At 52.8% G+C, this 22,532-nt stretch overlaps 1 protein-coding gene across 2 annotated transcripts in view; it reads right to left on the reverse strand.

Annotated features, from left to right (window-relative positions):
- The window catches only part of COPA (coat protein complex I subunit alpha), a 33,112-nt gene that overhangs the window by 9,350 nt on the left and 1,230 nt on the right, over positions 1-22,532 (reverse strand). The window contains exons 2-23 of one of the 2 annotated variants that reach the window (XM_075844007.1): positions 21,550-21,663; positions 21,383-21,456; positions 21,003-21,083; positions 20,176-20,252; positions 19,587-19,696; positions 16,328-16,437; positions 15,277-15,376; positions 15,021-15,068; positions 12,690-12,825; positions 12,349-12,431; positions 11,972-12,122; positions 11,364-11,430; positions 11,078-11,153; positions 10,023-10,105; positions 9,800-9,939; positions 9,083-9,168; positions 8,809-8,947; positions 8,528-8,690; positions 2,844-2,990; positions 2,341-2,530; positions 2,079-2,174; positions 1,907-1,995 (exon numbers count right to left, since the gene is read on the reverse strand). In XM_075844007.1, coding sequence (XP_075700122.1) covers positions 1,907-1,995; positions 2,079-2,174; positions 2,341-2,530; positions 2,844-2,990; positions 8,528-8,690; positions 8,809-8,947; positions 9,083-9,168; positions 9,800-9,939; positions 10,023-10,105; positions 11,078-11,153; positions 11,364-11,430; positions 11,972-12,122; positions 12,349-12,431; positions 12,690-12,825; positions 15,021-15,068; positions 15,277-15,376; positions 16,328-16,437; positions 19,587-19,696; positions 20,176-20,252; positions 21,003-21,083; positions 21,383-21,456; positions 21,550-21,663 — 2,360 coding nt within the window. The remainder of the gene's footprint in view (positions 1-1,906; positions 1,996-2,078; positions 2,175-2,340; positions 2,531-2,843; positions 2,991-8,527; positions 8,691-8,808; positions 8,948-9,082; positions 9,169-9,799; positions 9,940-10,022; positions 10,106-11,077; positions 11,154-11,363; positions 11,431-11,971; positions 12,123-12,348; positions 12,432-12,689; positions 12,826-15,020; positions 15,069-15,276; positions 15,377-16,327; positions 16,438-19,586; positions 19,697-20,175; positions 20,253-21,002; positions 21,084-21,382; positions 21,457-21,549; positions 21,664-22,532) is intronic. The other variant, XM_075844008.1, reaches the window with a different exon arrangement.

A 22,532-nucleotide genomic window follows, 5' to 3' on the forward strand; every position in this document is an offset into this window, starting at 1 on the left:
ACATCCCTAGCAACCAGTCTGACTCCGAATATGTGATCGGTGGGGGGACGACGTAAATATGTGATCGGTGGGGGGACGACGTAAATATGTGATCGGTGGGGGGACGACGTAAATATGTGATCAGTGGGGGGACGACGTAAATATGTGATCGGTGGGGGGACGACGTAAATATGTGATCGGTGGGGGGACGACGTAAATATGTGATCGGTGGGGGGACGACGTAAATATGTGATCGGTGGGGGGACGACGTAAATATGTGATCGGTGGGGGGACGACGTAAATATGTGATCGGTGGGGGGACGACGTAAATATGTGATCGGTGGGGGGACGACGTAAATATGTGATCGGTGGGGGGACGACGTAAATATGTGATCGGTGGGGGGACGACGTAAATATGTGATCGGTGGGGGGACGACGTAAATATCTGATCGGTGGGGGGACGACGTAAATATCTGATCGGTGGGGGGGGACGACGTAAATATGTGATCGGTGGGGGGGGGGGGACGTAAATATCTGATCGGTGGGGGGACGACGTAAATATCTGATCGGTGGGGGGACGACGTAAATATGTGATCGGTGGGGGGGGGACGTAAATATCTGATCGGTGGGGGGGGGACGTAAATATGTGATCGGTGGGGGGGGACGACGTAAATATCTGATCGGTGGGGGGACGACGTAAATATCTGATCGGTGGGGGGACGACGTAAATATCTGATCGGTGGGGGGGGGACGTAAATATCTGATCGGTGGGGGGGGGACGTAAATATCTGATCGGTGGGGGGGGGACGTAAATATCTGATCGGTGGGGGGGGGGACGTAAATATCTGATCGGTGAGGGGGGGACGTAAATATCTGATCGGTGGGGGGGGGACGTAAATATCTGATCGTGGGGGGGGGGGACGTAAATATCTGATCGGTGGGGGGACGACGTAAATATGTGATCGGTGGGGGGGACACGTAAATATCTGATCGGTGGGGGGACGACGTAAATATCTGATCGGTGGGGGGACGACGTAAATATCTGATCGGTGGGGGGACGACGTAAATATCTGATCGGTGGGGGGACGACGTAAATATCTGATCGGTGGGGGGACGACGTAAATATCTGATCGGTGGGGGGACGACGTAAATATCTGATCGGTGGGGGGGGACGTAAATATGTGATCGGAGGGGGGACGACGTAAATATGTGATCGGTGGGGGGACGACGTAAATATCTGATCGGTGGGGGGGGACACGTAAATATGTGATCGGTGGGGGGGGACACGTAAATATGTGATCGGTGGGGGGACGATGTAAATATCTGATCGGTGGGGGGACGACGTAAATATCTGATCGGTGGGGGGGGACACGTAAATATCTGATCGGTGGGGGGACGACGTAAATATCTGATCGGTGGGGGGACGACGTAAATATCTGATCGGTGGGGGGGGGGGGCGTAAATATCTGATCGGTGGGGGGGGGGACGTAAATATCTGATCGGTGGGGGGGGGGACGTAAATATCTGATCGGTGGGGGTACGCCTGCTGGGACGATCACGAGAACGGGCTTACCTTGCCGTTCCTGGGAGCCCCATAGGAACGAAGCGGTGATGCGCACGCTCGGCCGCAGCCCTATAGAAACGGAGAGGTGGTCGAGCAGGCGCACTACCGCTCCTTTCCTAATGGGCTCCCAGGAACGGCAAAGTAAACCCATTCTTGTGATCGGTGGGGGTCCCAGCGGTCGGACCCCCACCTATCAGATATTGATCACCTATCCACTGGTTAGGAGATAAATAAATAATGATTATGGCAAGCCCCTTTAAGGCAGATTTGCAGGGAAGGGTCTAGGAGGCGTGGCTGGACCTTACGCCCAAAGCGGTCCCCCCCCCCGTGCATCACTCCAGGTCCCAAAACCCATCAACTCACAATTTCTTTTTCCAGGTCAAACGTTTCCCGTAGATTTTCTTCCTCCTCGGTGATCCCATGTGTGGCGGCGGTAAGATAGGCCAGAGACTCTGGGAGAGTGAGGAGAGTAGTACATGAACGGAGGCGGGGGGAGGGGAAGAAGAGGCGGCAATCATGAGACCGGGGCACTTACTCTGTCCGCAGTTCTTCAGGATCTTCACTCGCTCTTCCACGTCCCCCAGGTACAAAGCGTTCTGGTACTGACCGCTGAAATCTTTACGGATCTCCGCTATAGGGGGAAGGAAAGGAAAATAAAACACCGGTAACCGTAAAGCAATGACGCCGTTACACCTCAGCATCGGGCTTGGGCCAGCGCGTCACGACCGCCCACATATAAACATTTCCAATAGAAGGCTTTGCCCATTTCGTTACGTGACCCCCGCGGCACTGCTCACCAATCTTCATCATCTTGCGCAGCTTCTCCAGGTTCCCGGTGATCAGGTAGAGGAAGGAGAGTTTGTCGAAATTCTTGGTGCGCTGGTAGCACATCTCCACGATCTGATGGTTGCCCTGCAGTAAAGCCACTTCCCCCAGCTTCTCCCAGCAGTATTTATCATCCAAGGCCTTAGCAGCTTCAAGGGCGATCTGCGGAGGACCAAGAAGGGGTCGATTAGCGGCCGACGGGACCGAGTCTGAAGAAGTTCAGGAGACTTTGCAGAAGACGAATCCCAGTGATTGGAGGAAAAGGAAATATTTAAGTAGAACCCCGCCGGGACCTTCCCCCTATACATCTTCCTGCAGTCCTGGGTGTGTGGGCATTCATAAACCTCGTGGCTCTCTAAATGTACACAGGCGAGCTGCACCCGAGGCACAGAGGGCAGGGCAATAGGAGGGCACCAATACTGGTGGGATAGAAGGGGAAATCAGGAGAGAAGACAGAGGAGATCTGGAGCGTCACCTCAATGTTACCGCACTCCAAAGCCAAGCTGAACCTCGTCTTCTCGTCCTTCACAAAGTGCAGCGCCACCTCCGGGTAACCTTTCTTCTGCAGGTAGGCAATGATGGACTGGCCCACCAGCTTGGCGTTCCTCACCATATGCAGGACCTGAGAGCAGAGAAGGTTAAAGCTGGAATAAGTCCTAGAAAAAGGGGATAATTCAAGACCCACCAACCCCCCGACACAAGGACCACCTCGCCCTCTCTCACCCAACACAGGGACCACCTCGCCCTCTCTCACCCAACACAGGGACCACCTCGCCCTCTCTCACCCAACACAGGGACCACCTCGCCCTCTCTCACCCAACACAGGGACCACCTCGCCCTCTCTCACCCAACACAGGGACCACCTCGCCCTCTCTCACCCAACACAGGGACCACCTCGCCCTCTCTCACCCAACACAGGGACCACCTCGCCCTCTCTCACCCAACACAGGGACCACCTCGCCCTCTCTCACCCAACACAGGGACCACCTCGCCCTCTCTCACCCAACACAGGGACCACCTCGCCCCCTCTCTCACCCAACACAGGGACCACCTCGCCCTCTCTCACCCAACACAGGGACCACCTCGCCCTCTCTCACCCAACACAGGCACCACCTCGCCCTCTCACCCAACACAGGGGCCACCTCATCCAACACAGGGGCCACCTCATCCAACACAGGGACCACCTCGCCCCACAACACAGGGACCACCTCGCCCTCTCTCACCCAACACAGGGACCACCTCGCCCTCTCTCACCCAACACAGGGACCACCTCGCCCTCTCTCACCCAACACAGGGACCACCTCGCCCTCTCACACCCAACACAGGGACCACCTCGCCCTCTCTCACCCAACACAGGGACCACCTCGCCCTCTCTCACCCAACACAGGGACCACCTCGCCCTCTCTCACCCAACACAGGGACCACCTCGCCCTCTCTCACCCAACACAGGGACCACCTCGCCCTCTCTCACCCAACACAGGGACCACCTCGCCCTCTCTCACCCAACACAGGGACCACCTCGCCCTCTCTCACCCAACACAGGGACCACCTCGCCCTCTCTCACCCAACACAGGGACCACCTCGCCCTCTCTCACCCAACACAGGGACCACCTCGCCCTCTCTCACCCAACACAGGGACCACCTCGCCCTCTCTCACCCAACACAGGGACCACCTCGCCCTCTCTCACCCAACACAGGGACCACCTCGCCCTCTCTCACCCAACACAGGGACCACCTCGCCCTCTCTCACCCAACACAGGGACCACCTCGCCCTCTCTCACCCAACACAGGGACCACCTCGCCCTCTCTCACCCAACACAGGGACCACCTCGCCCTCTCTCACCCAACACAGGGACCACCTCGCCCTCTCTCACCCAACACAGGGACCACCTCGCCCTCTCTCACCCAACACAGGGACCACCTCGCCCTCTCTCACCCAACACAGGGACCACCTCGCCCTCTCTCACCCAACACAGGGACCACCTCGCCCTCTCTCACCCAACACAGGGACCACCTCGCCCTCTCTCACCCAACACAGGGACCACCTCGCCCTCTCTCACCCAACACAGGGACCACCTCGCCCTCTCTCACCCAACACAGGGACCACCTCGCCCTCTCTCACCCAACACAGGGACCACCTCGCCCTCTCTCACCCAACACAGGGACCACCTCGCCCTCTCTCACCCAACACAGGGACCACCTCGCCCTCTCTCACCCAACACAGGGACCACCTCGCCCTCTCTCACCCAACACAGGGACCACCTCGCCCTCTCTCACCCAACACAGGGACCACCTCGCCCTCTCTCACCCAACACAGGGACCACCTCGCCCTCTCTCACCCAACACAGGGACCACCTCGCCCTCTCTCACCCAACACAGGGACCACCTCGCCCTCTCTCACCCAACACAGGGACCACCTCGCCCTCTCTCACCCAACACAGGGACCACCTCGCCCTCTCTCACCCAACACAGGGACCACCTCGCCCTCTCTCACCCAACACAGGGACCACCTCGCCCTCTCTCACCCAACACAGGGCCCACCTCGCCCTCTCTCACCCAACACAGGGACCACCTCGCCCTCTCTCACCCAACACAGGGACCACCTCGCCCTCTCTCACCCAACACAGGGACCACCTCGCCCTCTCTCACCCAACACAGGGACCACCTCGCCCTCTCTCACCCAACACAGGGACCACCTCGCCCTCTCTCACCCAACACAGGGACCACCTCGCCCTCTCTCACCCAACACAGGGACCACCTCGCCCTCTCTCACCCAACACAGGGACCACCTCGCCCTCTCTCACCCAACACAGGGACCACCTCGCCCTCTCTCACCCAACACAGGGACCACCTCGCCCTCTCTCACCCAACACAGGGACCACCTCGCCCCCTCTCTCACCCAACACAGGGACCACCTCGCCCCCTCTCTCACCCAACACAGGGACCACCTCGCCCTCTCTCACCCAACACAGGGACCACCTCGCCCTCTCTCACCCAACACAGGCACCACCTCGCCCTCTCACCCAACACAGGGGCCACCTCATCCAACACAGGGGCCACCTCATCCAACACAGGGACCACCTCGCCCCACAACACAGGGACCACCTCGCCCTCTCTCACCCAACACAGGGACCACCTCGCCCTCTCTCACCCAACACAGGGACCACCTCGCCCTCTCTCACCCAACACAGGGACCACCTCGCCCTCTCACACCCAACACAGGGACCACCTCGCCCTCTCACACCCAACACAGGGACCACCTCGCCCTCTCTCACCCAACACAGGGACCACCTCGCCCTCTCTCACCCAACACAGGGACCACCTCGCCCTCTCTCACCCAACACAGGGACCACCTCGCCCTCTCTCACCCAACACAGGGACCACCTCGCCCTCTCTCACCCAACACAGGGACCACCTCGCCCTCTCTCACCCAACACAGGGACCACCTCGCCCTCTCTCACCCAACACAGGGACCACCTCGCCCTCTCTCACCCAACACAGGGACCACCTCGCCCTCTCTCACCCAACACAGGGACCACCTCGCCCTCTCTCACCCAACACAGGGACCACCTCGCCCTCTCTCACCCAACACAGGGACCACCTCGCCCTCTCTCACCCAACACAGGGACCACCTCGCCCTCTCTCACCCAACACAGGGACCACCTCGCCCTCTCTCACCCAACACAGGGACCACCTCGCCCTCTCTCACCCAACACAGGGACCACCTCGCCCTCTCTCACCCAACACAGGGACCACCTCGCCCTCTCTCACCCAACACAGGGACCACCTCGCCCTCTCTCACCCAACACAGGGACCACCTCGCCCTCTCTCACCCAACACAGGGACCACCTCGCCCTCTCTCACCCAACACAGGGACCACCTCGCCCTCTCTCACCCAACACAGGGACCACCTCGCCCTCTCTCACCCAACACAGGGACCACCTCGCCCTCTCTCACCCAACACAGGGACCACCTCGCCCTCTCTCACCCAACACAGGGACCACCTCGCCCTCTCTCACCCAACACAGGGACCACCTCGCCCTCTCTCACCCAACACAGGGACCACCTCGCCCTCTCTCACCCAACACAGGGACCACCTCGCCCTCTCTCACCCAACACAGGGACCACCTCGCCCTCTCTCACCCAACACAGGGACCACCTCGCCCTCTCTCACCCAACACAGGGACCACCTCGCCCTCTCTCACCCAACACAGGGACCACCTCGCCCTCTCTCACCCAACACAGGGACCACCTCGCCCTCTCTCACCCAACACAGGGACCACCTCGCCCTCTCTCACCCAACACAGGGACCACCTCGCCCTCTCTCACCCAACACAGGGACCACCTCGCCCTCTCTCACCCAACACAGGGACCACCTCGCCCTCTCTCACCCAACACAGGGACCACCTCGCCCTCTCTCACCCAACACAGGGACCACCTCGCCCTCTCTCACCCAACACAGGGACCACCTCGCCCTCTCTCACCCAACACAGGGACCACCTCGCCCTCTCTCACCCAACACAGGGACCACCTCGCCCTCTCTCACCCAACACAGGGACCACCTCGCCCTCTCTCACCCAACACAGGGACCACCTCGCCCTCTCTCACCCAACACAGGGACCACCTCGCCCTCTCTCACCCAACACAGGGACCACCTCGCCCTCTCTCACCCAACACAGGGACCACCTCGCCCTCTCTCACCCAACACAGGGACCACCTCGCCCTCTCTCACCCAACACAGGGACCACCTCGCCCTCTCCCACCCAACACAGGGACCACCTCGCCCTCTCTCACCCAACACAGGGACCACCTCGCCCTCTCTCACCCAACACAGGGACCACCTCGCCCTCTCTCACCCAACACAGGGACCACCTCGCCCTCTCTCACCCAACACAGGGACCACCTCGCCCTCTCTCACCCAACACAGGGACCACCTCGCCCTCTCTCACCCAACACAGGGACCACCTCGCCCTCTCTCACCCAACACAGGGACCACCTCGCCCTCTCTCACCCAACACAGGGACCACCTCGCCCTCTCTCACCCAACACAGGGACCACCTCGCCCTCTCTCACCCAACACAGGGACCACCTCGCCCTCTCTCACCCAACACAGGGACCACCTCGCCCTCTCTCACCCAACACAGGGACCACCTCGCCCTCTCTCACCCAACACAGGGACCACCTCGCCCTCTCTCACCCAACACAGGGACCACCTCGCCCTCTCTCACCCAACACAGGGACCACCTCGCCCTCTCTCACCCAACACAGGGACCACCTCGCCCTCTCTCACCCAACACAGGGACCACCTCGCCCTCTCTCACCCAACACAGGGACCACCTCGCCCTCTCTCACCCAACACAGGGACCACCTCGCCCCCTCTCTCACCCAACACAGGGACCACCTCGCCCTCTCTCACCCAACACAGGGACCACCTCGCCCTCTCTCACCCAACACAGGGACCACCTCGCCCTCTCTCACCCAACACAGGCACCACCTCGCCCTCTCACCCAACACAGGGGCCACCTCATCCAACACAGGGACCACCTCGCCCCACAACACAGGGACCACCTCGCCCCACAACACAGGGACCACCTCGCCCTCTCTCACCCAACACAGGGACCATCTCGCCCTCTCTCACCCAACACAGGGACCACCTCGCCCTCTCTCACCCAACACAGGGACCACCTCGCCCTCTCTCACCCAACACAGGGACCACCTCGCCCTCTCTCACCCAACACAGGGACCACCTCGCCCTCTCTCACCCAACACAGGGACCACCTCGCCACTCCCCGACACAGGGACAACCTCGCCCCCCCAACACAGGGACCAGGGAAAACCTTGCATCCCCCCAACACAGGGACAACCTCACACCCTCCCCAACACAGGGACCATGGACAACCTCGGCCTCCCCTCCGACACAGGGACCAGCGACAACCTCGGCCTCCCCTCCGACACAGGGACCAGCGACAACCTCGGCCTCCCCTCCGACACAGGGACCAGCGACAACCTCGGCCTCCCCTCCGACACAGGGACCAGCGACAACCTCGGCCTCCCCCCGACACAGGGACCAGCGACAACATAGTTCCCCCCCCCTCGACACAGGGACAACCTATTCACCCTCCCCCACAGGAAACAGAGACTACCTCAGCCTGAACCTACCTCATCATACTTTCTGTTAATCAGCGCCAACTTGAACTTGAATTCTGTCGGGTCGATAGTGAGCACCCGCGGGCGACACTCCCGGTCCAGACAGTAAACGCTGTTGCCCTTCACTCGTGTGATATAAATGGGCAGATCGAGGGTCCGGATGATCCCATAGTCTCTGAAGTGACACAATAAAGAGTGCGGACATTAAACAATTAGACGGACCCTCCGTCCTCGCCCACAGTCCTCATGCAGATTGATGAAGCGGTTCCATCAGGACCAGCCTCGGGACATACCCAGAGGTGAGGGCGTATTTGATGTGGTTGCTGGTGGTGTAGATGAACACTCCGCTCTCATCCCACGCTCCGCTCTTCACTCGGATGTTCTCGTGGATGTTACACAGAGACTCCAGCTTTCTGTTGCAGATCATAATGGCTGCGGATGGATGACAGGGGACGAGTCAGATAGATATAGTGATGCCCACGCCTGCGGACCCCCGGGCAATGTACGGCTGTGGCACACCGGGCACGACCACGTTGTTGGCTATACCGGAGAGCAGCAGGAACTCACCGTGTTTGGCCAGAAGAGCCACGTGAGACATGTCCGAAGACCAAATCACGTACTTCACTTTGGAGATCTTCACGGATGCAAGAGTTCTGTATGGGGAGAAATGGAACTTTAATTGGGGGGGGGGTCACGTGATCCTTTTCAGAGCGGCTGACTGGCTTAGAGGGATCATGATATACACCATGTGACTCCACAGAACCAGGAACTACTTTTCGGATCACCTCTTAAAGGGGTTGTCCGGTTTAGAAAACCCATGGTCATCCACCCTATTAGGGGGTTCAGGACCCTCATCTCTTGGTCAGAGTGGAGAGCGGTTACATAGAGCGTCTCTGGAGGACCTGTCCTGTATTAGACAGACAACACATTGATATGTATGAACACTGTGTAATACTTCATTTCCCCTGTGGTGGCGCTGCAGGGAAACTGAACACTTCCTGCCAGGTTTCCCCACAGATCACAGCCGATCACTGGAGGTCCCAGCAGAAGGACAGTTTATTGTAAACAATTAGAAGCTGTCCAAAGTGGATACCCTCATTAAGCACTGGGGGGGTTTACCTAACGCAGTTGCGCTCACTAGTATAATTATTAGGACACCACACTGACGCTCTGTGCCGTTACGGTGCGGAGGGCAGAGAGGGGACAGACTTGGCAGGACTTACACCAGGACCGTCTCCGTCTCTTATTGCCCTTATATTGTGGAGATCCCCTTTAAGTCTTTACCGTTTCTGCTGCACATCGAACAAGGTGATGGAATCGGCGTCTCGGAGGAGCAGGTTCCCGGTTCCGGAGTAAAAAATCTCATCGCAGTTTGGCACCTGGACCTTCTTGGTGATTTCATTCTTCAAGTTCTTGATGAGGATCTGCCGGGGAGAAGTAGAAGAGGCGGCTGAGGCAGGAGCCCAATAAGAAAAATCGGTGAAAAACGAATAGTAACGCCACTCACTGAATGCATGCGATCCAGGACCGCAAACCTATTCCGAGCCACCCACACCGCCGTCAGTCCGGAGGAGCGCTTCCCTTCTGGGGCTGTGGGTAGAGGAGGAGGTTATGAATAATGCAGAGGAACCGTTCCCATCACTGGCGGAGGTCTACGAGCTGTAACCCCCACTGTTCTCTATAGAAAGGTGCTGCCGGGTAGAGTTACAGCCTGTGTTATACTCCAGAGCTGCATTCACACTCCTGCAAGCTTCAGAGCTGAAATCTCTCAGCAGTCTCTGCGTGTTCAGTGTCTGGTCATTTGCATTTCGGGAAATGTAATCTTTACACAGGGGAAAAACGACTTCCTTCAGGAACTTTGAGGCAGATTTTGACCGGCCGGCACTTTGTGTTTTTCGGTCACAGCCATTGAGCGCCGCGGGCAAAAAAAAACGCAGCGAAAACTGCTTTCTCTGCCTCCCATTGATGTCACTAGGAGGTCAGAGATGGAAACGCCTGAAGAAAGGGCATGACGCTTCAGAGTCAAAAAACCATCAGTGTGAACAGGGCCTTAAAGGGTTACTCCCGCTAGGATATGCCATCACTTTCTGATTGGCGAGGGTCCGTCCTCTGGGACACCCACCGATCCTTATAATGAAGGGGGGCCCCTTCACCGTTTTCCCCTGTACAGCAGCGCTCCCGGCCACCCGCTGTCCAGGGAACTACAGCGCGGACCTATTAAATTAAATAGGGTCGTGCACAGTCGGAGGCCGGGGCGCGGCTGTGCAGGGAAGAACTTTGAAGGGGATGCAATGCTGCAGCTCCTTCAATCTCTGGATCAGTTGGGGCCCCCACCGATCAAAAATTTATAGCATATCCTAGCAATACGTTATCACTTTCTGTGACAGAATTTTCCGTCTGGGGTGTGTCCGACGACCAGCTTGCTGACTGTTTCCAACCCAAATTGTGCGTCCGAACTCCAAAGACGACACCACTTTCCAAGCAAAGCACAAGAAGAATTCCCTTTACCGTTCTATGTATTTCACACCTACAAGTAATACCACGATCGACAATGTGCCTTACCATCGGGATTCTGGGAGTCGGAGTCCTTGGGGATGGTGTACAGGTCGTACGTGCTGTTCTCCAGGTTACTCGCCCTCTGCCCAAAAACCAAACAATTATTAGAATATCAAGTGGAGCGCTACCCCCAATGGGACTAATCAATAATACTTTTCAGAAGGTCCCTTCCATTTTCAAGATCTCTGCTTGCTGGCAGTGAATGGCAACAACCAGCAGATATCTTGAGAAATGTCAGACGAGTTAACTCCCTCTGCCATTAGGACAATTCCACAAACGATCTATTTCTTACCGTGCAGAGCAGGACGGCGTTTTCGGCGGGGTTATAGGACATATTGAACACTGGGAACTTGGAGCCGCTGAAAAAATAACCACAATCAGAAGAGATCAGACCGAAGCGGTCGATTCCGATTCTCTATACGCTGCGTTACCGCCGGGGGTGTTATACGAAGGACGCTGAATCGTAATAGAACGAGTAGTTCTGCAGCTTTATAAAAATACATTCTGTTCCAATTCCTCATCGCTGTCAAGATCTCTGCTTGCTGTTTGTGACTTAACATTCTTGTAAACTAGGCCAGACCTAATACTTCTCACAGCTGAGAGTTTGCTACAATTGTGACAATCCACTAAACACCGCCCTTATAGACTGTTGCCATTTCACGGTCAGTCTGGAGTCTAGGCTGCACTGGATACATTTGTAACAAACCCCCAGCTGTGACAAGCATCAAGTCAGGACCGCTGTAAACCGGACAAGAATGTTTACATTCACTGACAGCAAGTGTAGATCTTGAAAATGGTGAGAAATAGGCGCACAAAGTCTGTTCGAAAGTTGCAGAACGTTTCGATATGGAATGATTAAGCTTCACGTGCGGCTCATCGGGGTCCCCCGGTGCCTCGTACCTCCTGAGCTGCATCACGGCCACGTCCTTAGAGCTGTTGAAGTCTAGTTGTCGCAGGAAGCGGTCCTTCACATAGTACAAGATGTTACCGTGAACGGCGTAAGCGGGGCGCTCCCTCTCCAGCTTAAATACAATCATTCCTCCATCATGGCCTGTCAGGGAATAGAAACCAAATCAGATATGTGTCAGTGACTGAAACTCACCTTAGAATAGTGTCCCCCCCCAATCCTGAGGCTTTCTAGCTGAAGACTACAATCCTGAGCATACCATGCTGGGAGTTGTAGTTCTGCAACAGCTGGAGAGCCACACATTGGAGACCCCAGTCTTGTAGGGTTAAATGTCTGTGTTCCCAGTGAGAAGCCGTAAAATGCATCTTACCTGCTGCAAAGAGGTTGAGGTTGGGGTGAGCGGCCAGGACCCAGAAGCGGTCATGATCCCTGCGGAAGGTCTGGACTCCGGTTCTAAAAAAAATAAAAAAGAATCAGATGGGAGATGATGAAATCCCTTGTGTAGATTTCTGTCCCCTCTAAAGATTTACTATCGAGAAAAATATAATAAAACAGTGAAGTTGCTTTAATCGGGAATCTGACACTTCTGCAGCTTCTATGCATCACAGGACATAGAAGCTGCAGGATCCCGTCCTCAGTTGAATACGTCAGTGACTATACACAGGTCAGAGTAACGTGTGACTATAAATACGAGTAACAGCTGCTGCTCACCTCTTTGACATGTCCCAGACGCGGATGCTTTTATCCTCGGAGTTACTCAGGATCAGCTCCTGACGAGGGTGGAAGACGGCGCAGGAGACGTTGTTGTAATGTCCTCGACAGGTGTCCACTTCCCAGGCCTTGGACTCTGCACCAGATGAAGTAGTCAGACAAATGGCGAGATGAAACCCAACAACTCCAAGCTCTAATGTTCTACAAGAAGCTCATGCAGGTTCTAGAGGTTCCCGATACCAAATATACAGCATATCCCGATAATCCCCCATCCAAACAGAGCAACTAATATTTACCATATAGAAGTCATCTACAAGAAACGAGTCACTGTGTACATGACTGATCCTGTACTATACTCCAGAGCTGCACTCACTATTCTGCTGGTGGAGTCACAGTGTACATACATTACTTATCCTGTACTGATCCTGAGTTACATCCTGTATTATACTCCAGAGCTGCACTCACTATTCTGCTGGTGGAGTCACTGTGTATATACATTACATTACTTATCCTGTACTGATCCGGAGTTACATCCTGTATTATACTCGAGAGCTGCACTCACTATTCTGCTGGTGGAGTCACTGTGTACATACATTACTTCTCCTGTACTGATCCTGAGTTACATCCTGTATTATACTCCAGAGCTGCACTCACTATTCTGCTGGTGGAGTCACTGTGTACATACATTACTTATCCTGTACTGATCCTGAGTTATATCCTGTATTATACTCCAGAGCTGCACTCACTATTCTGCTGGTGGAGTCACTGTGTACATACATTACATTACTTATCCTGTACTGATCCTGAGTTATATCCTGTATTATACTCCAGAGCTGCACTCACTATTCTGCTGGTGGAGTCACTGTGTATATACATTACATTACTTATCCTGTACTGATCCTGAGTCACATCCTGTATTATACTCCAGAGCTGCACTCACTATTCTGCTGGTGGAATCACTGTGTACATAACGTTACATTACTTATCCTGTACTGATCCTGAGTTACATCCTGTATTATACTCCAGAGCTGCACTCACTATTCTGCTGGTGGAGTCACTGTGTACATACATTACATTACTTATCCTGTACTGATCCTGAGTTATATCCTGTATTATACTCCAGAGCTGCACTCACTATTCTGCTGGTGGAGTCACTGTGTACATACATTACATTACTTATCCTGTACTGATCCTGAGTTACATCCTGTATTATACTCCAGAGCTGCACTCACTATTCTGCTGGTGGAGTCACTGTGTACATACATTACATTACTTATCCTGTACTGACCCTGAGTTATATCCTGTATTATACTCCAGAGCTGCACTCACTATTCTTCTTGTGAAGTCACTGTGTACATACATTACATTACTTATCCTGTACTGACCCTGAGTTATATCCTGTATTATACTCCAGAGCTGCACTCACTATTCTGCTGGTTGAGTCACGGTGTACATACATTACATTACTTATCCTGTACTGATCCCGAGTTACATCCTGTATTATACTCCAGAGCTGCACTCACTATTCTGCTGGTGGAGTCACTGTGTACATACATTACATTACTTATCCTGTACTGATCCCGAGTTACATCCTGTATTATACTCCAGAGCTGCACTCACTATTCTGCTGGTGGAGTCACTGTGTACATCCATTATCCTGAACGGATCCTGAGTTACATTGAAGTGAATGGAGCTGAGTTGTAATACCAGCCTCGACCCATTGACAGGTCTGGCGCTGTTTCTGGAAGAAAGCAGCACGTTTTCCTAATCCTGTACAACCCTATTAGGGCCAAAAGTCTAATTATTATATAACTAAATGACCTTTAGTTATGCAGGAAGTAGCAAAGCATGCTGGGAGTTATAGTTCTAAATCAAAAGACAACCTGTCACTGCAGAACTCACACACGTACTAAACAGCAGCAGAGGAGGGGGAGGCCGGTGCTAGCCACATATAAAAGCAGGTAAAACCCCATGATACCACTGCAGCAAACAGGGCGTCTGTAGTGTTACTGCCCCCGGGTGACTCCGCCCTCTTTACGTGTACTTAAAGGGGAAGTACACTCGGCAGAGGACCTTTCAAATAGGGCATCTGGGTGAAGTAGGGTGTGATTACTTCCTGTAATTCCTACCCCATGAGGATGTCATGTGACCCATCTCAGCTCCGCTGAATGGCTAAAGAAACTCACAGGGGGAGGGGCATCCCCAAACCGGCACCGTAGACGGGGGTTTAGTGGGAGCAGATTATAAGGGGTGGCGGAGGTCAGTAAAACTACAACGATCTGTACCCAAAACACACATACTACACAGAGCAGCAAGCATGCGTGCCGACACCTCTAGTCATGTCTACTGAGAACTGGCCTGTAGGGGGCACACCAAATTCTGGAAAACAGAGATACAAAGGTGAATCCAATTTCAAGCTCGTCTCCATCCGTTTCGCAGAGTCAGCATTACCCAGCATGCATCCCAAATACAGACAATACTTCAAATTGCTGGGGGGGCCCTTTAAGAGGATCTATCCGCTGGAGGCGGTGGTTTTGTGGCCCCGCCTATTAAGACACAGGTGAACAAAGGGGGAGTGGGCACTTACCGTTCATCCTCCAGATCTTGACTTGGCGGTCATCTGCCCCAGACACAATTAAGGGCATGGTGGGGTGGAAAGCCGCCCAGTTAACCCCACGGTCATGTCCCTATCAGGAAGAGAAAAGAAAATAACCTATTCATATACCTTAACCTATGGATGACTCGGATCGTGTGGACTCTGATCTCTGATCGTGTGTGATCTCTGATCGTGTGTGATCTCTGATCGTGTGTGATCTCTGATCGTGTGTGATCTCTGATCGTGTGTGATCTCTGATCGTGTGTGATCTCTGATCGTGTGTGATCTCTGATCGTGTGTGATCTCTGATCGAGGGGGAATTTTTAAAGGGGAAGTGTCGAGTTTTAATATCAAACAATACAGTAAAAGTCCTTGAATTTGGCACCTCCGTCTGGAAAGCCTGATAATCCAGCACGTAACAAAAATAATCCCATGCCGGATTAGGTAAATTCTGCTGACCGTCTGGCATTTGGTGGGTCTATAGTGGGTTATAAAGACGTCCACACCATTGCTAGTTTACCAGCCGACGTGTGTATGCCCCCCTGATGGTTCAGCACCCCTGAATATATATTCCTGATTATCGGAATTATACAGAATAAAAGTTTGAAGAATGATCTGGCTGCAGACAAGCCTTTGTGGTATGCCCTAATGGGGCGACGACCTCACACTGGAGTCCCCCTGCTAGATGCGGACGGCAGCATCCTGGGGGGAATCAGCGGACGCTGTGAACTCCTATTAAGACAGTGTCCAGGATTAGAAAAACATGGCGGCTTTCTTCCAAAAAACAGCGCCACCCCTGTCCATGGGTTGCGACTGGTATTGCAGCTCAGCACAATTGAAGTGAATGTAGCCGAGCTGTAATACCACACACAACCTGTGTACAGGTGTGGCGCCGTTTTTGGAAGTAGCTATTTTTTTAAAATTCTGGGCAACCCTTTCTTTTTATAGGGTGACTGCCAGATTGCAGCAAGTTCATGTCCCCCCCATGTTTGAGGGGGGGGGGGGCCCGTATAGGGTGATTTCTACACACGGCTGTACAAACCTCCAGAACGTGCTTGACCACAGCATCGGTGGTCCCAAATAAGTCAACCCCGGTGATTCCACGGACGTCGGTCTCCACCGCCCCCGGAGACAGGTTCTTCTTTCTTAGGCCTTTCCGCGGGAGGAGAGTAAAGGATTGACGGGTTAATCAGCAGGGACAATAGTAATAGGTTTATGGTCATTATAGAATCCCAAATTATAGCGCCCCCTGTTGTCTGATCACTGTTCTCACAGCACAACCCCGCCGGACTCCCCCGGCCACACTCACCATTACTAAGACGTCTGTCCATAGCCGTGGACACAAACCTCCTGGGGGGTCACGAGCCTTAAAGGGCTCCTCCGCTCTCTGTCTTTTTATTCCTTGCCATTTACAAGATATCTGCTTGCGGTCAGTGAACGGGAACACTTATTGTTCCAATCCAGCGTCTGAATACCCCTCATACAGACCTAATACTCGTCACAGCTGAGGGTTTGTTACTATTGTATCCAGCCGACACAACCCTCCAGACGGATACATTGTAACAAACTATCAGGACAGGAGAGAGATGTGTGTTTAGCTCACAGAGGATTGTCTAGACTGGCTACAATTGTAACGAACCCTCAGCTGTGACAAGTATCCGATCTGGACGGGTTTTCGGTAAAGAAGAAGAATGCTCCTATTCACTGACAGCAAGCAGACCTGTTGTAAAGGGCAAAAGTACATTAAAAAGTTGCAGAACTTTTAAGCTTTAATTATATAAACCCCTTTAAATAATGGCCCCCCCCTCAACCAGGTTATTTCCAGCCAAGTCCTGCCCCCCCGATATACAGGGGGCCCCTCAGTAGGCGGAGATGTAGGAGCCCCGGTTCTTCCTTTAGACGGGACGTCCCTTGGCTTGGATGAATGGAAGGCGGTAAAACATGGCGGGTGGAGAGGCGGAGACACCGCAGCTGCATGAATGGAAAATGTCTGCGACTGCACAAATAAAGGGGGGCGGCGATGACACGTGGGACGGACCAGCGCGCGGCGCGGACTTGGGAGGGGGGTTAATACTTCTGTTACGTGGTTATTGCGGGACAGGCATGCGTTTAAAATCCACAGCAAGAAAAACGGATTAGTCCAGATCATGGCGATAGAAACGCGACACAACATGCGGGATGAGAGTGCGGCCGGGACCCCCCCTGTGAGGAGCTGCGGAGGAACCCCGCACTTTACCCTGCAGCAGGGGGTGCGCCCTACATTGGGGATAGCACCGGGTCCTCCCCAAGTCACCCCTCTGCCTGTAAACCTGAATGGAGATTAGGGGGAGCCTTGATCTGGGCTCCCTCCCTTAGGGGGGTCTTCTGAAGCATTGCAGTCCCTTTAACCCCTTCCCGTCGCAGACATTTTTCGGATTCCCATCTTCAATATAGTCTTACGCGGGCACTTTATTCTGCGGGCCGATACGATTACGGCGATACCAAATTTCTATAGTTTGTTGTTTTTTTTAATAGGAAAAAACTCATTGTTAAAAACCGACTTTATTTTCCGTCGCCATATTGCGGGGGCCATTTTTTTTCGGCAATTGAGCGGTGTGAGGGCTTATTTTTTGCGGGGCGAGCCGTCGCTTCCATTGGTATCATTTTGGGGTATGTGAGACTTTTTGATCACTTTTTATTCAATTCTTTGTGGGAGATGAAGTGACCAAAAAAAAAAAATGGCTTCCATTTTTTTTTTATTATGGCGTTCGCCCTGCGGGTTTTATAACATTATATTGTAATAGTTTGGAAGATGTCAAAAAGGCGTTCAAGAGAATCGGCCACCAAACAGGGGAGGGCGTATGGGACACGATTTTCCAGCCCCAATGGGAGAAAAATTTAGCAACAGCGCCATCTAGTTGGGCATTATTAGGAAAACTATTAGATGGGGCCTGTCCTGGTGACCCTCTAATTTAAGGGGGTTGATCTACGTAACGTATTAATGTTCCGGCTCCGCTGTTACTCACCCCCCCCCATTCCTTACACCTTCATATGCCCCGATACAGCACCACAACACAGGTTAACCAAAATGGACATCCCCTTGAAGCAAATCTCATTATAAGAGCTCCGATAGTGGCATGTTAGTATCGGTCAGGCTCTGCGGCTATCTGATTACAAGCCGCCCTCTCTATCACCTGCACGCAGCTCACAAAGGGTTAAACACGTCATGCATCGACCGCTACGAGACATCAGGAGGGAGGTAGACGGCAGCGATAGTGTTAAAAGGGGGGGGGGGGAGAAGCGTTCCCTCCAAGTTCAGGAAGATTATGACTGAGGCGAGACAATCCGATTCGGCGCCCTTCCCCCGCCTCAGCCATATTCTCTCATCGACTGGTCGGATCTGCCGTGTACTTCGAAATGTGAACGGTGGAGAACCTCACTCAAAACTGCAGAAGAGAGACGTGACCGAGCAGGGAAACGGCAACCAGCTCATCTATACTGAGGTTTAAAAAGAAATTTAAAAAAATGGACGTGTTTCCCTTTAAGAGTCGAACTACAAGGATCGGCAATCCCTACCATTGGAAACGGTTCTTTATAATATCAGAATGAAGAGAAATCTATAGCGGAAAGTCGAGATATACCGGGCAATAACCCGCGCCAGCCAGGCATATACCCTGCAGCGCCCCCTAGAGGGGAAATGTAGAATTACATGGCGGCCATTAACATGAGGCCGCCGGAACGGGAGCTGCTATGTTCTGGCTCAGAGAGGAGAGTCCCGAGCTCAGGACCTCCCTCTATGACATCATGAGACAACCCCTTTAAAAGATGGTATCTCAACGTCAATCTCTTAAAGGGCAGTTCCATATTAATGGACTGTGTGTAGGGGGGGGTTTCAGACTCACGATGGTTGCCCTGATAGCACCGCTGTTTATAGCAATTTATGAGGAGCCTGTAATATACCCCCAAAGTTACATTGACAATTTAGCCAGTTATTAGTGGAAACAGTCAGCAAGCATGGTGATAGACACCACCCTAACAGCTCCTATCGTACAAGGATCCTATATCAGGTGCCTGCTATAAAGATGAAACTTCCCAGAATGCAAATCACCAAAAGGAATCTGGGATTGCTGGGAGATTTCAGCTCTGAAGGCTGCAATTCTGTCACTATTTTTTTCTACTTTTTAAAGGTGACATCAGCGCCCGTGCGCGGTTGCGGTCTAACACTCGCCGTTAACGATCTCGTCTGTTTCGGGGCTCTAAGCTTCTGCAGTTTTGAGCGGGAGGCGACCACGCGGGTGACCCCCTCGACCTGGGCAGCTCACCAGAAATATCCCAAACGCGCACTGTCTGGTCCAAGCTGGCGGACACCACCAGATCCTCGGAGGGGTGGAACTGCGCGCACATCACGTAATGGTTGTGGCCGGTCAGGACGCTGCGGGGGAAAAAAAAAAAGATACACATTCGAATAAAGATTTATTTAAATGTACAAAAAAAAACAAAAAAAAAAAAAAAAGTAAAAAAAAATTAAAATAATAATTATAATGTTACAAATAACATAATTGGTATCGCCGCGTCCGTAAAAGTCTGAACTATTACAATAACGTTATTTAGCCCGTACGGTTATTTTTAGCTCATTTCCCGCCACAAATAACAGTTTTGCAGTGCATTAAATGGCGCAGTGAAAATCGACAACTCGTCCCGCAAAATACAAACCCTCGTACGCGACCATCGACAGGAAAATGATAAAGTTATGGTTTTTGGAAGTCTGGGAGGAAAAGAAATAAAAGAAAAAACGAAAATTGGCTGCAGCAGGAAGGGGTTAAATAGTGATCCCGAACGCCACCATAAAGGAGATGCGGATGATAGCGATTATATATATATATTTATTTATTTGGGTTTTGTGGGGTTTACCAGACACAGGTGCGAGACTGCCAGTTCCAGATGCGGATGGTCTGATCGTCGGAGGCGCTGAGAATCCAGGGGTAATCCTGCAAAATAACGACACCTGTGATCACATGCCCCGTACGGCAAAACTGCAAAATAACGACACCTGTGATCACATGCCCCGTACAGCAACACTGCAAAATAACGACACCTGTGATCACATGCCCCGTACGGCAACACTGCACAAAAACGACACCTGTGATCACATGCCCCGTACAGCAACACTGCAAAATAACGACACCTGTGATCACATGCCCCGTACAGCAACACTGCAAAATAACGACACCTGTGATCACATGCCCCGTACGGCAACACTGCACAAAAACGACACCTGTGATCACATGCCCCGTACAGCAACACTGCAAAATAACGACACCTGTGATCACATGCCCCGTACAGCAACACTGCAAAATAACGACACCTGTGATCACATGCTCCGTACGGCAACACGGCACAATAACGACACCTGTGATCACACGCTTCGTACGGCAAGACTGCAAAATAACGACACCTGTGATCACATGCCCCGTACGTCAACACTGCAAAATAACGACACCTGTGATCACATGCCCCGTACGGCAACACTGCAAAATAACGACACCTTGGATTACATGCCCCGTACGGCAACACTGCAAAAATATTCACACCCCACGCGCACGATACAGGAAGGGGGTGAATATTTTTGCAACATCCTTTATTTGGAGGCTACGATACTCCGCCTTGATTTTGGCCTGGTGATTGACGGGACCCGTAAACCCGCTGATCTCATGTACCATCCACCCGCTCGGACTTACATGATGGAAGAAAGTGGTGCGGATATAATCCAGGTGACCCAGGAGGGTGAAGAGACAACGTCGCAGCTTGTAGTTCCAGACCTACGGGAAACAAATCGCGTAAGTAAAACGGGCGCCAGTGATTGTGGACGCAGCCTCGTCTTCCTCATATCAGGGGGGGGGGGGGTCACATAACATTAACTGAACCTGTACCCATACACATTATAAGTGGGTGCCCCACAACACGAGCCTGGTAGCAGGTATGGTCCCCATACATTACCTCTATCTCCTCTGCGAGGCCACCTGCTGGCAGACAGAGGTTACTACATACAGTGTCAGTCTAGTACTATGGATAGATAGAAGCTGGCAGTGCCCAGGGGCATTCTCTGCCACAATCTCACCTTTATTTTGTAGTCGTCTCCCCCGGAGACAAAGAGCGGCTGCTGCTTGTGAAAATCGATGCCGCGGACGGGGCCTGGCGCAGAGAAAGAAGTGACAAAGGGTCGTTATCAGAGCGCAGTACCCGTCACATGCCCGCCGCCCGCTCAGCAGAGCCCTCGCCACTCACCGTCGTGCTCATCAAACTTGTCGATCAGGGTGCACATGCGATAGTCCCACAGCTGGATGACGCCATTGTGCAGGCTGGTGAGGACCCAGGGCCGCTTAGGGTGAAAGCTCAGGCCTGAGAGAAACGGCAAATGAAGAAGGATTATATATACACTGCGCAGGTGGAGTGAACTGCGGTACAGCAGACTGACCAATAACAGGGACATCTTCTGCGTTAAAGGAGAACTGCGCTATTTCAGCGACCAGTCCTGCTCCCCCGAACCCATAAACTAGTTATAGGGATGTCCTAAATCCAAGGGGCATTAAAGGCCCGAAAATAGTCATTAGAGCCCTCCAGCACGATCATGGCCATGGGCTCTGACTAATAGGGGGGGGGGGGAGGGTGTCCTAATGAAGGCCCCCAGATCCGCCATCTTTGTGCTCCTATTAAGCCCCGCCTCCGGCCTGTCAGAATGATGATAAACTGCAATACATTGTATACATATAAATCGCTGGTTCAAGTCCCCGGGGGAAAAAAAAAAAGTGAAAATCTGTAAATAAAGTTGTTCTTTTTATGTACAAAAAAAAAAAGTCAAATTAAAAAGTAAAAAAAACAAAACCCCCCTTTTCCCCCTGAAGTGCTGTAAATAAACATAATTGGTATCGCCGCGTCCGTAAAAGTCGGAACTATCACAATATATCGTTATTTAACTCGCACGGTGAACGCGGTAAAAAAAAACAAACCGTAAACGCCAGAATCTCTATTGTTTTGTCACCTAATCTCCCACAAAAATTTAAATAAAAAGAAATCAAACCGTCGAATGTTCCCCAAAATCGTATCATTAAAACCTACAGCTTCTCCCGCAAAATATAAGTCCTCGTACCGCTTAATAGACGGAAAAATAAAGACGTTACGGCTCTCGGAATTTGGCGACACAAAATACATTTCCTTTTTTACACTTGTAAAAGTAGTAAAATATAGAAAAAACGACACATATTTGGTAT

Source organism: Rhinoderma darwinii, chromosome 12 (genome assembly GCF_050947455.1).
Source record: "Rhinoderma darwinii isolate aRhiDar2 chromosome 12, aRhiDar2.hap1, whole genome shotgun sequence".
Lineage (NCBI taxonomy): Eukaryota > Metazoa > Chordata > Amphibia > Anura > Rhinodermatidae > Rhinoderma > Rhinoderma darwinii.